At 44.8% G+C, this 14,570-nt stretch overlaps 1 protein-coding gene across 14 annotated transcripts in view; it reads left to right on the top strand.

The window, feature by feature from the left end:
- The window catches only part of LOC143819312 (uncharacterized), a 207,789-nt gene that overhangs the window by 121,997 nt on the left and 71,222 nt on the right, over positions 1 to 14,570 (top strand). For all 14 annotated transcript variants that reach the window (XR_013224925.1, XR_013224916.1, XR_013224928.1 and 11 more), the window contains one exon: positions 3,607 to 3,729. Coding sequence is in view for 4 of the 14 variants with exons in the window: in XM_077300815.1 (XP_077156930.1) it covers positions 3,607 to 3,729 (123 nt within the window). In the remaining 10 variants the exon portion in view is untranslated. The remainder of the gene's footprint in view (positions 1 to 3,606; positions 3,730 to 14,570) is intronic.

Below are 14,570 nucleotides of genomic sequence, written 5' to 3'. Positions count from 1 at the left end.
TGGACAGGTGCAGCAATAAATTCTACCCCTCATGAGAAGCAGACCAATTACATGCAATACAAAAGAGGACAAACATAATGCATTATGTAAAAGGAAAGATAAGAATCCTCTTTGCAGATCATGAATTTTAGAGGCTGATTTTGTTTGATGGCTTGAAGTGACCATTTTATCTCCGTCCGCCACTCTACGCTGATTTCCAAACTGGCCTTCTTCCCATCTGTCTCTTTGAAGGTGATTCCAAAGAGCTTCTCTTTCATGTAATTAAGATGACCAGAGATTTATCAGGCACTTTTCTTTTTTCCTGCTTTGATATGAAAAAGTACCTTGGAAGGGTTGATGGGCAATGCCATAGCATGACTACATTTAGAGACCACTTGGGATTTCATAGTTCTATTGGCAGGGGATCTTATGGTCATTTCTTGCATTTTGAAACTAATTTTTCTGTAAGAAGACGTGCCATACACAGAGGACAGACACTGCCATAGTATATAGAGCCAATGTGCTCTTTAGGGCAAAAAGATGTTTATATAAAACAGAAAAAAGCATTAGAGCTATCTTGTGCTATATAAAATACTACAAAACAGACAATTCTTTACTGGAGAGGCCAGTCAGACACTGAGGGCTTTACCATGCATAGTTCAAAACAGTGTGATTCCCACATGACAAAACCACAGCACACCTGAATAAAGCTTCATGGAAGCCCACCTTCCTGCCATTGTTCTTTGTCTGCTTCGCTTTGGTGGCTGCTCTGGGATGAACACAATGGAGAATCTCCTACTTACCCTGATGGCTCAGATCTACATTCTTGTTGGATGAGTTTATGCCCTCCTCTTGCAAAAGAGGATGGACATGGCCATGTTCCAAGAGAGGATGCTTAGGATATGGAGGAGGGTTCATCCTAGATGATCCTTCACTAGCTGTGCCCTGAAAAGCCAGACCTTGAGTCTCTCAAGGAAGGTGTACAGGGCAGCCAGGTAAAGATGGTACACTCTCACCAAGGTCTGTTTCCCCAAGTAGCTGTAGGTGGACTGGTGGAATAATTTCATCCTGGCCACCTGTAGTGATGATGAATAGATCCTCATCTTCAGGATGTCCAGGGGGACATTTAATGAAATAGTCAATGTGCTTCAGGGGAGGCTGGAGTTCCAGCCAACATGCACGAGGCTCCCCATCATGGTGGAGAAGCAGGTGGCCACTGCCCTCTGTTACCTTGCCAGCCCTACATATTACAATATTGCAGCAATTTGGCAGTGGAATGTCCACTGTGGGTGAGATGATGCTGGAATTCTGCTTTGCCATGGAGGCAGAGCTGTATAGTAAGGTGGTAAGCCTGGACGATGCAATATGAAAGGTAGGTTGTTTGTAGACCTTGTTGGGAATGTTTTTTGACTGACATTCCCCAAAATACTTTACAGAGCCGGTGGCCTATCTATCTATAAAAATTGGTTGATAAGAGTATAAGGAATCAACCACTGAAGAAAAATTGTGAAAACGGAGTATATCTAGAAACTGTTTTGGTTGGTCCTTAAAAAAATATTGATATATAAAATTTATTGTACCAATTGCCTTGGAAAGGTTCTGTTTTTCTCTGACCTTGTTAAATAGCCAAACTGTTTATTTATTTATTTATTTATTTATTTATTTATTTATTTATTTATTTATTTATTTATTTATTTATTTATTTATTTATTTATTTATTTCCTCTCCCTGGAGGCTCGAGGTGAGTTACAACATATAACCCTCCCACTAAAACCATCCAATAAAACATATAAAAACACATCCTACACAATCCCCCAGAGAGTAAAACAAGATGCGGTAAAAAAGCTCAGTTCATATCTGCACTACCCCTCAGTAACTCATTTTAGAGGGAGGGGGGAGGACAGAGGGTGCCAGATGGACTTTGCTACTGCCGCTGTAAGGAGGGCCAGATAGTCCATGCGGCCAAGTATCATCCCATGACCTGGTGGAAGAGCTCCGTTTTGCAGGCCCTGTGGAACGCTGGGAGCTCCTGCAAGGCCTGCAGCTCCTCTGGGAGCTCATTCCACCAGCTTGGGGCCAGGTCCGAAAAGGCCCTGACCCCGGTCAAGGTCAGGCACGCTTCTCTGGGGCCGGGAATGACCAATAAATTCATACTTGCAGAGCGTAATGCCCTGAAGGGGGCATAGGGTGACAGGTGGTCCCTCAGATATGCTGAGCCCAGACCGCATAAGGCCTTAAAGGTCAAAACCAAAACCTTGAACCAGATCCAGAGAATAACCGTCAACCAGTGCAGCTGCCTCAGCACAGGCTGGATATGGGCCCTCCAAGATGTACCTGTGAGGACCCTAGCAGCTGCATTCTGCACCAGTTGAAGGTTCAGGATCAAGTGCAAGGGTAGGCTAGCATAGAATGAGTTACAGAAATCTATTCTGGAGGTGACCGTCGTATGGATCACTGTGGCCAGGTGTTCAGATGACAGGAAGGGCGCTAGTAGCCAAACTTGGCGCAGATGGAGAAAAGCCTGACTGGCTACCTTCTTGACATGAGCCTCAAGTGTTAAGGAGGCATCAATAGTCACCTCCAGATTCCTGGCCTGAGGAGTGATTTTAAGTTGTGTCCCTGCCAGGAAGGGTCAACGAGCTTCCTCTCCTGGTTCCCTACGGCCTAACCACAGGACCTCCGTCTTGGAGGGGTTGAGTTTCAGGCGACTCTTCTTGAGCCATTCAGCTACCACTTTCAAACATATGGCAAATGGATCTGGGGGTGGGGGTGGGGAGTCCAGGTGGCCATCCATGAAGAGATAGAGCTGGGTGTCATCAGTGTATTGAAGGCATCCCAGACCAAAACTCCGTACCAGCTGGGCCAGAGGGCACATAAAGATGTTGAACAATGTGGGTGAGAGCACCGAGCCCTGAGGGACCCCACAGGGAAGCCGATAAGGGCCCAGTAACTCCCACCCTCTGGGTCCAGTTATGGAGGAAGGAGTGTAACCATCTGAGAGCTGTGCGAGAACTCCCTTCCATTCCCAGATGATGGCCATCTGGAAGAAAGTGGGACACCCCATGTTGGAGCAGAGGAGGCATATGTGTAAGTTTAAACATTTTCTGACACTTTAATTATTGATAGCACCCCACCCCCAAAAGCAATCTTGTCCTTAACTTTATGCCTTTGCAAAACTTTAAGATTGCTGGTAGGTTTTCCCCCTGTAGAGGAGTGAATGGGGGCTTGAAGGCAGTTCTCCCAACAAAAGGAAAAAAGGGACTCTTTTAAACTTTAGGGTAAAGAGTGGGTGCTAGGCTCAAACATCTTTAATCACATTTTTCATAAGAACCACACATTGTTTCGCATCAGTTCACTTAATGGCATATCTCCCCCTCCCCCAAATTACCCACATAATTGTCCCCTGGGGGCTTCAGGCACCTCATTTTACCTTTGGGAATAGTTGGCATGTTCTGTCTCATCAAAACTGGCATTTCAAGGCATGTTCCTTTCCTTGTAGACAACCACCCCTTTTGTGCAGCCAAAAAACTCACCAAGATACTGAATATAGCAATAGACTTTATTGATGGCATCAGAAACTTAGACTCTCATTTCTTTTCCCCCTCTTTCTCCTGCTTCACACTTCAGCCAGTCTGGCGCCAGGAAGACTGGGTAGACTGCCTACTCCCCCATCAGTCAGGGAGAGAGTCAGAGGTCCCCGGAGGGAGCAGAAGGATGAGGAGGGACCCTCCATGTCTAGAGCTGCAAGAGGTTTGTTGTGACTTACTTTTTAGTAACGGGAACTTGGGCAAACATGGCATGACCATCCACACATCTTTATGCACCATCTTCTCCTAACTTCCCCAATTTCAAAATTTATTTTAGCAGAAACCCAAGCCGCCTAAAAGGACCTGTTTGCTGCCATCACATCCACGGAGGAGAGATGCATGTCAACTTTTAAGTGCATGGAGGCATTAAAAACTTCCCTTTCTAGTCTCCCTTCTTACCTTTGTGTCTCCATTTCCCTATTGGAGATTGCCTCCAGTGTATCCATGCGCTCTCAGCTAAAGACCTGCACTACCACGTGTTCTCCTCTCCATGGTCAGGAGCCTCTGGCCAAGGTTTGTAAGAAGGGAGACACATTTGTAAGAAGGGAGCTGCTCCCACATCAGGCGCTCCTACGCAGATAAGGCACCCTGGGTTCTTCTTCCTCCTCCTCTCCAGAAATTTCATCTGAAAATAAAAAGGAAAATCAGTAATCATTTGGAATTTGGGGAGGGGAGGGACAGATCTCCTCACAGCTTCATTCTAACAGAATAAGCTTTGCAGCAGTCACTGCATGTTCCTCCCTCTCTTCCATGAGGAGAGATTGGACTCTCAAAGGGAATACTTACCCCCTGGTTTACCCGCTACGTATTCCTGTTGAAGGAAAATTGCTTACAATCACGCAGGAAGACTGCTAATGCTTACCTGCACGCTCTTCTTGTGGGACTGGGGTGATCATCCTGATAGGAACATCAGACAGGACTTATTGAGTGGGTGGGATGTAGTCTGTGGAGAACAGATTGATTGACTTATAGAGCATATAGCATAAGAAAGAAAGCTGAGGGTTTTTCCATGCCAGCTTTACAGAAGACAACCCTTTTGCCTAGAGGGTCTTTTCCTGCTGCTCATAGACAAACAAGCAGCACCCTTTGCACATCCCCTGGAGTCCCATGAAATAGTACCTACCAATTTCAGTGGAAGAGGAGTCACTGTTCCCGTCTTCTTCTGCCTTTGTTCAGACCTGCTCACTGGCTTGCATGGAAGTCTTGGGAAGCTGTGTCTCTGTTGAAAAAAAGAACCATACACCTCTAGCAGCCCAAAACAGCCCCTATAACACTCAAAGGAAGGGATACCCTGGGAAAAACGTTTGTTTAAGGCACCGTGGACCACATGCTATGTGAGAGAAAGGCTGAGGAACAGAGGCATAGGCAGCCCTGCCCAGCCCCCCCTCCCCAAGAAACAAATAAACCTATAAACGTCTGTCACCTGTCAACAGATCAGGCAGGCCAACCCACGATCCTGGCCCTCCATGCTTACCTGAGGCTTACCTGGGATTGCAATAAGGTCCGGGTGACCATCTTGTCCTCCCCAGCTATACCTGGATCTTTGGGCAAGTGGAGGGTCCCTCTTCGGGATCATCCTCCTGCTGCTGGCCGCTTAGCACCAGTGCCTGCTTCCTTTTTGTTAGCATTAGGTTCCGGGCAACCCGTTTGACTGCCTGTCGCCATCACCCTCCCCAAAGATGGCCCTTTGGATTTCAAAATAGGTGTAGGTCACAGGAGCAGCTACCAATTGCTTGTTGTGGTTGAGGCAGTGGAAGTATTCTGCCCTCAAGGTCTTTTTCTCGGACCGGCTCTCCAGGCTGCTCCTATTGTGGCCAATAGCACACATCCGCATGGCCAACTTCTTGAAAACCTCCCAGTTCCTGTGGGAGGCATTAAGGGCAACTTGGATCTTCACCTCTGTGAAGATGGCCAGAAGGTCATGTTATCTACACATCCCTCCAAGTCAGTCCCCTGCCACTTGCTTGGAAGCTCCATGCCTGCGAGAAGGACTCCATCTCTTGTGGGCAAGGAAGGGCTGAAGATGGCTTTCCAGGGAAGGAGCTTTCCTTTTTCTTGCTTCCTGTCTCTTTGGCCTAGATAATTCTCAACTCCTGATTGGATAGGGAGCATGGCTGGCCACATTTATTGGCCAGATAGATTCGCGAATGCAATTGAATTCTTGCTGCCGTTTCCTTTGTCTGCTGACCATGTGGTCACTGAAACAGTTTGCTGGTCTGTATGTGCATACATGTTTAGCTGCATAATTATGTACAAATAAAAAGAAAGGGACGTGACCTGAACAGACATGTTTAAGTCCGTGCAGCGCATTGAAAAATGCTTTAGTTTCACGAGTTGCCCATTCAAGAATGGCAAAGCACCTAAATTTGGGGGTGGGGGGCAGACAATCTTTAGGGGGTTTTCCCCAAGAACACAATGAAAATATTATTTTGGCAAGGCTGTGTTAAAATAGAAGCGTTATTATTTTGGAAAAAGAGAATGGGGGAGAAGCTCGCTTTGTGTTACTTCACTGCATATAATGTGCTCGAGAACAACAAAGCTTCAGGGGGGGGGCAGACAATCTTTAGGGTGTTTCCCCCAGGAATGCAATGAAAATGTTGCTTTGGCAAGGCTGTGCTGAAAAAGAAACTATATTACTTTGGAAAAAGAGAACGTGGGAGAAGCACGCTTTGTGTCACATCACTGCATATAAAGTTGTCTTGTGTATCTATAGCCTCACCAAGGTGCGTGTCTGCCTATTCATGGCTCCAGATATGGCAGAACCCCCCCCACACACACACACACACACTCTCCCTTACTACAGGAGGAATGAGGCAGGAGGTTGACGATGTACTACTCATACCTAGGGGAGTGGGCATTGATTTACCTTGCTGACCCCAGCGTCAACCATAAACCCGGCAGAAGAGCTCTGTTTTGCGGGCCCTGCAGAATGCTGAAAGCTCTTGCAGGGTCTGTAGCTCACCCAGGAGCTCATTCCACCAGGTTGGGGCCAGGACCGAAAAGACCCTGTCCCTAGTTGAGACTAGGCATGCTTCCCTGGGGCCGGGAATGACCAGTAAGCCGTTGCCCACAGAGCGTAAATCCCTGCAGGGGGCATAGGACGATAGGCGGTCCCTCAGGTATGTGGGTCCCAACCCATGTAAGGCCAGGTGATTTACAGGGTGATGTATAGGAGTCATTTCCATTTCTGTCGTGCCTTTACCATAGTCATGTTCCATCCATCCATCCATGTTTTGATAATATCCCACCATTCCCACAAAGTGGCCTATGGTGGGTCACAGTCTAAAAATCATCTTACAAAACCCCCATAATGGCCTAAGGTCCTTCTATTAAAACCTTATTAACCTCACTCCAGGAGGTGACTGAACTCCCACCCCAGTGCTCACAGACTTATTCACCCACCTCCAGAGGGCTGCCAAGGCAGCCGGATGTTCCAACTAACTCAGGGAGGGGCCCAGATCTTAGTTGCCCCGACCTCAACCAAAGACCTGGTAGAACTCAATTTTACAGGCCCTGCAGAACTGAGACAGTTCCATCAGGACCCGCAGCTCACCCAGGAGCTCATTCCACCAGGTTGGGGCCAGGACCAAAATGGCCCTGGCTCAGGTCAAGGCCAGGCACACCTGCCTCAGGCTAGGGAACTCAACTGGCAACCAATGCAGCTGTCTCAGCACAGGCTGGATATGGGTCCACCAAAGTGTTCCAGTGAGAACCTGAACTTTGGTTTGGGGGGTATGAGCTTAGCCAAATTTGTGATGAATTTTGGTTTGTGAACCCATCCTTAGTTACAATATTCAACATCCACAGCCTTCCTTGCATAACAATTACAGTCCTGAAACCAGTTTTTAAAAATTGGTATAGTTCTACAGAATCTTTAATAGGGGCAGTAATAAGGCAAATGTGGAACTAGTAGCTTGAGGAATATTGCTCACATGAATTAAGTCAGTGTCCTTAAATTGCTCTTCTAGTTATTGAAAGGAGGGATAAAATCCTCTTAGCAGATCATGAATTTTATATACTGAATCTGTTTGATGGATGGAAATAATCATCTTATCTTAGTTCACTCTCACTATAAACTGGCTACTATCCCATTGCAGTCTTGAAGTGCGTCTTCATAGTCACTCATTTCATCTGATGTTTTCAAGGCACATTGGTCCTGAGCTGCACTATACCCATCTCCTGTTTCCAGAGCCAATGGGGGAGTATTTCAGGGTAGACTCCACTCTCTACAGGACTGCAAGTAAAACAGAAGAAGGAGGAGGAGGAGGAGGAAATTTTGGGGTTAGGATTAGTTTAGGTATAGTATGGCTTAGGGTTTAGTTAAATTTTGTGGTAGTATTCGGGGTAGTAAAGAGTCAGAGACATGTATCTTTTCCCAAATCACCACAAATCATTTGAAAAAATCAAAAATCCATGCCAGCGGACTTGCCATGAACTTCAGTTCATGAACAACGAAAGGACCAAAATTCATCATTAACGCTCCCAATTGATCCAATGAACCATATTTGAAATTTAACAGTTATCACTGCAAATAGCCAATGAGAAGATGGGAGTTGCCTCTGAGGTATAGATAATGTCTACTTCATCTTCAAAGTTTCCAAAGCTTCCCCCTCAAAAAAAGGCTTCTTGCCATATGCTTGTTGGTAAATTTCTTCACCCATTGCTGTTCAAATAAAGAACTCCTTTTCCAGGTACCTAGATTTTTAAGGTAGTTTTGTTTTTAAAAAAATACACATAGCCCCTGGAATTTTAAGCAACTGTATGCTGTAATTTTATTCCTGTTCAATACTGTCACCCATATTTACAACAGACAAATTTGCAAGACATAAAAAATAGTATTTATGGGTTGAATTATGGGTTGTGCTAAGGCATAGCACAATGTCAAAGAAAGTAAATGCAAAGGCTTAGAGTTTGTATAATTCATAACTGCTACATATGTTGTCTATTAAAGCTGTGGTGAAGAATAGCACAAACTGCTACTTTCCTTCCGCACACAGATCTTTGGATCTTACCCTATGTTCTGTACATTTCAATTTTACCACCTATCTTCTAAATCAGGCAAAATACATTTTCTCTGAAGCGCCCAATAATCCATTGTATTTTATTGGAATCAAAGTTGGAAAATCATTTTATCTACTCATCACATCACAAATTAGTCCTTTATGCCAGTATACTCTGTGACACCGATAAAGGATTTTATAAATAACTAGCTTCAAAGCCCGTTCCTAAGAATAGGCCTTGAAAGGGTCCCCTCCCCTGGCCAGGCAGCTTAAGGTGGCTTTGGGCCGCAGCTCACAGCCAGATCAAGTGGGGCGGGCGGGGGCTGGGCAGCTCGTTAGCAGAGCCCAGAGAGAGCTCCTTAGCAGGCAGTCAGCAGGCTGGGAGACCCTTGTTAGCAAGCCCTGCCTAGCAGGCCAAGAGGCCCTCGTTAGCAGGCCCTCCACCACGACCCTTTGCCCAGGGCCATCTCTCCTTACCTGCTGCTAGCTCCAGGCACTGAGGCACATCTGAGAGCAAAGGGGCTAGAGTCCAGGGATGGAGGGCAGGAGCTGCAGGGGCAGGGCCTATCAGAGTGCAGCCAGCTTTGCTGTTTCACAAATATATAGAGGAACAGCAATGTATAAGGATTATAAATTGAGAACCTCTTTTTAATGTTGGTCTGTCTCACTGGGTGCACATCATGAAGGTGAAACACTCAAACTATCTACAAATGTTTATGGCATAAAGAATGACAAGGAATTGTAGGGGATAAATTGGGAAATCTCCCCTCCCCTAGGTTTCTATATGATTTAGAAGTTTGATCAGGCTATATTCATCTCCCCTTACCCACCCCCTTTAATCTGGTTATCATCTGTTTTCAACCTTCCTACCATTCTGGAGCATCCTCAGTCTCCATGAGGCAGTTTTGGATTGGGGGGAGTTCTTTTGTTTAGTCTAAAAGGTCATGATTTTCTGCCTACCAGGAGAACCCTGCGAGCTTTATTTATGCACAGACTGTCTATCTTGCTTATTGATGACCCCACTATGTGATTTGCATAATGCAAACAGGAACAACCAGTTTTCTGTCAGATTTACAGAGCTATCCTAAACAGAGTTACACCTTTCTAAGCCCACTGACTTTAGTGGGTTTAGAAGAGTGTAACTCTGTCTAGGATTGCAATGATAGAGGCCTAGGCTGGTACGGTATCATTACTATCTGTGGAGAATAGGGACTAAACAAGATGTGATGGGATTCTCATGTCTGAAATGGGGACAATGCCACCATTTTAAGCCTGAAATGAGCAATTTAAAAGAATTCTGCAAGGACCAGCTTCTAGTTAAACTCAGCATGGCAGAACAAGGCACTCTTGCGCTCTCCCCTGTTGGAATTTCAATCAGCAAGGAATTTGGTGAAGTCAGTCTTGAAGGGCTGTTGTTAAGTTGTTTAAGCAGCTGAGCTGTATCTGTGTACAATAGTGACACCTAAAGGTCACTCTGGAGGTGCAATGGAAAATCCCAAACACATAGTGGGATTCCCTTTGTTTAAGCTTGACTCCTGCCCACTTCCTCTTTCTTCAGGAAGAGTAGCTCTGTGTGCTGTTTGCTCAACCAAGGAGTGGACTGCACTAGGCTCAGCTCTTTTCATCTGTGTGGGCATGTAGTCTGCTTGCAGTCTAGCCACAGAGGCTTGCAATGTGCTGGTTTTATAACCACCTTTTAAGCTTTTGTGTATATTCTGAATAATCTTTCCAGTAAAGATTACTCTCTTTTAAACCTCAAAGTGCTGTGAATCCAGACCTCTGCCTCATCCACAATGATAACTAACAACTGCATACTTTCAAAATGCTCTGTCACTCTGCAGCTTTGTTCTCTGGAGGAACTCATGACCAAGCCAAGTCCAACAGTCCCAACATCTCCACACCTTTTCATGCGTGGAAATGGCTGCAAGGATGTGTGTATGGCCATTTCAGTGCTTGAGATGGCACAGGGGGAGAAGCAAGATTGACCTTTTCTGGTGTGCTGCAGATCCAACACTCACAACATTTTTAAATGATTCATTTTAGGCTTTAAAATGGCAGTTATGTCCCCATGTTGGTGATAATACAAATTGCTGAGAGAGGATTAGAAAGGGAACACTTGATTTCTCACTCACTGTACATCATAAATGCCCTTCCTGAACATCTTCACACTTCATTTCAAAAACTAGGCTAAATCCACAGTTTAAATCACAGCATCTTGTAGTGAGTGCTGAACACTAGAACTAACTTCAGAATCCATCTGTATGAAAGAGGATTACTCAGCTAGGAGGGACAGAAAGCCAGAACATTTATAGAAGGGATAGGGGATGATGTAATATGGCTACCCCAAGTGCATTGCGATAAAATCTTTATAGCTCACCATACTTCGTGAAGTGCTATAAAAATGTTATTGCTTTGCATTTGAGATGAATGTATAAGTCGCAGATGGTAGAACCAAAAGTGAATACTCCAAGTCTTTTTCAGACAAGTGTCACTAATAAAAAATTATGCAGCATTTCATCTCATCAAGCATAATACATTGGGGAAGGGGTGACTGTCCTTTCAGACTCCCTTGAAATCCCCACCACCAAACTTTTGATGCACATCAATTACTATGGAAGCCATTTTGTCACTGTAAACAGTTGATTTCATTCATATCTTCGAAGGGATCATTGGTTGAAGATTAGCTTGCCTATATGTGTAGGCGCTGTTTTAGAATACAGATGAATATCGTGATCACATGTGCACAAGAGAGACTAGAATTTCATCAGACCTTTTCATGACATTTTTAAGAGCAGTTGAGTTTAAATGCAGACTGGTTTAAAAATGCAGTCTGCCAGCCAAATTAGACATTACTTTTTTCAATAAGTTCGGTCAAGGTTTCCCTCACTCAACTCTAATTACTTTCAGTCAGATTCAGCTGCTAGGAATTATTTTCCCAAGGGCTGTAGGAACTCGATTCATGCTAGGCTCATGGCAGAATGGGGAGAAGGAGCTTCAGTCTTCCTTCTACACCACTTTTTGACCCCAGGATGCTTTGTTTGTCTCAGGACAGATAAGCTTCAATGTTCTCAACAGTGATCATCTATAACTGTGTGCATGCATATACACTCACAATTGTGTGCATGCACATACACTCGCATATACACTCACATACACTCACACATATGCTATCACATATTAAGGACCTGATATTAGAGTTTTGCAAATAATTCAAAAACAATGTCATATCTTTGCATCAATCACTCCTGATGCAGATACACAGCAAAAAACCTGCCTGTCCTTAGTAATGTCAGCCCAGAGAAGTGATTCTCATACAAATATGAGCCTCTGTTGGTTGGAAATTCTAGCAGTTTCTAACACCAACCTCTGGAGAGTATAAGAGCAAAGTATGCACCCAACTCAAATTTGAATATTTCATATCAACATGTGAGGAAGTAATGAACCGTAATGATTGCATTCTTTTGCTTTATGCCTTACAAGAACACATGCGGGATCCAAGGTCTGCTCTCTGCATCACGACTAGCATGTTGTCCTCAATTCCTGTTTGTGGTGCCCCATTCAGATTGCAACTGAGGTACACATGGAAGTGAGGAAAACCTGCCAGGTGTGGCTTCTGCACGGGCAGAATGGCTATTAACCTCACAAGTACAATTCCCGATGGACCTCTACCCTGGAGATCTGGTGCCAATGCTAATGGGGCCATCACTGCTGGCACCCAGCAAAAGCATAGACAAAGAAACAGAGTTCAAGGACAGTAAAAAGAGGCCAGCCAAGGGGATGTGATAGGAGAGGTGTCCCCTACCCTCAAAGGGGCCCAGAAACTTTTTCCACAGCAGATTCTTCCATGGTTTCTCCAGGTTTCTCTGGCAGCTCCAGCCTAGCACACCAATTGTTTATAAAGTATTCCCAAAGCTACTACTCCTGTAGTAATCAGTCTGTGCTTAGGTTTGCAGTCAGAACTTGATAAATGTTTACTTGGAAGTAATGCCCAAAGAAGTCAGGAAAAGGAGGAACATTTTTTATTCCTGGAGCTGGGGGTGAATTCAGAAGTGAATGCTAGCCAATACCTTCCTCGTAGGGATGCCAGCATCCATGTAGGGTCTGGGGAGCCTCCAAACTTACTGCTCATCTCTGGACTACAGAGATCAGTTTCACTTGAGAAAATGGATGCTTTGGGGGGCGAACTTTATGGTATTGTCCACCATAGTGGTTCCTGTCCTCCCGTGGATCCATCTCTACATTCATGGGAGTTTCCTGACCAGGAGCTGACAACCCTATGCCCTCACCCCTGCCAGTGCACAGACTATATCAGGCAACCCTACTTCCTCCTTCCCCCTTTCTAACAACCAAATACTTACTTTTTAGAAACTTAAATAAACTGATCCAACATTTTGTATCATTCCATAATCATTCACTTTCAGGACACTTCTTCCTTAATTAGTTTGCTGATCACCTTACTTCATCACACTTTTGTTTGAACTTCTGATTTCTGTCACCATCATTATATGTGAACTGTTCAAATCTCTAACATGATGAAACACACATGATTTATGATAAAAGACATCTGAGTCAGCTCAATTCCTCCTTCCTCCCTCTACTTTGTAATTCTCTGCATATAAATTAGGAAAATTGTATTCTTTGCTGAAAGAGATGATGTTGACCTCAACTAGGGCCAGGGATTTTTCATCCCTGGCCCCAGCCCGGTAGAATGAGCTCTCAGAAGTGATCAGGACCCTAAACTGGTTCCACAGAGTTATTCTACTGAGCTTATGGTCAAGGCCAGAAATTGTTGTTGTTATGTGCGAAGTCGTGTCCGACCCATCGCGACCCCATGGACAATGATCCTCCAGGCCTTCCTGTCCTCTACCATTCCCTGGAGTCCTTTTAAGTTTGCACCTACTGCTTCAGTGACTCCATCCATCCACCTCATTCTCTGTCGTCCCCTTCTTCTTTTGCCCTCGATCACTCCCAGCATTAGGCTCTTCTCCAGGGAGTCCTTCCTTCTCATGAGGTGGCCAAAGTATTTGAGTTTCATCTTCAGGATCTGGCCTTCTAAAGAGCAGTCAGGGCTGATCTCCTCTAGGACTGACCGGTTTGTTCGCCTTGCAGTCCAAGGGACTCGCAAGAGTCTTCTCCAGCACCAGAGTTCAAAAGCCTCAATTCTTTGACGCTCGGCCTTCCTTATGGTCCAACTTTCGCAGCCATACATTGCAACTGGGAATACCATAGCCTTGACTAAACGCACTTTTGTTGGTAGGGTGATGTCTCTGCTTTTTAGGATGCTGTCTAGATTTGCCATAGCTTTCCTCCCCAGGAGCAAGCGTCTTTTAATTTCTTTGCTGCAGTCCCCATCTGCAGTGATCTTGGAGCCCAGGAAAATAAAATCTGTCACTATCTCCATTTCTCCCCCATCTATTTGCCAGGAATTGAGAGGGCCGGATGCCATGATCTTTGTTTTCTTGATGTTGAGTTTCAAGCCAACTTTTGCACTCTCCTCCTTCACCCGCATCAACAGGCTCTTTAGTTCCTCTTCACTTTCTGCCATTAGAGTGGTATCATCTGCATATCTGAGGTTGTTGATATTTCTCCCTGCAATCTTGATCCCAATTTGTGACTCCTCTAATCCCGCCTTTCTCATGATGTGCTCCGCATACAAGTTAAATAGGCAAGGCGACAGTATACAGCCTTGCCGAACTCCTTTCTCAATTTTGAACCAATCCGTGATTCCATGTTCAGTTCTCACTGTTGCTTCTTGACCTGCATATAAATTTCTCAAGAGACAAATAAGATGCTCTGGTATTCCCATCTCTTTAAGGCCAGAAATAACAACTACCATAAAAGGCTGGCCTCAACAATAGAGGAAGAGGGGAGAAGGAATGCTGAAGACCAGCTCTGGCCAAAATTTTCCCCATTTGGAATTTCCATCAGGGGCATAAATTATAGGAATTATAAAATGTAATGATTTAAAATGTAAATTTTTGTATCTGTTTTAATGTTGCTAGCT

The sequence above is a fragment of the Paroedura picta genome, chromosome 1 (assembly GCF_049243985.1).
Source record: "Paroedura picta isolate Pp20150507F chromosome 1, Ppicta_v3.0, whole genome shotgun sequence".
Taxonomy (NCBI): domain Eukaryota; kingdom Metazoa; phylum Chordata; class Lepidosauria; order Squamata; family Gekkonidae; genus Paroedura; species Paroedura picta.
This window is presented reverse-complemented; position numbering and strand designations above follow the sequence as displayed.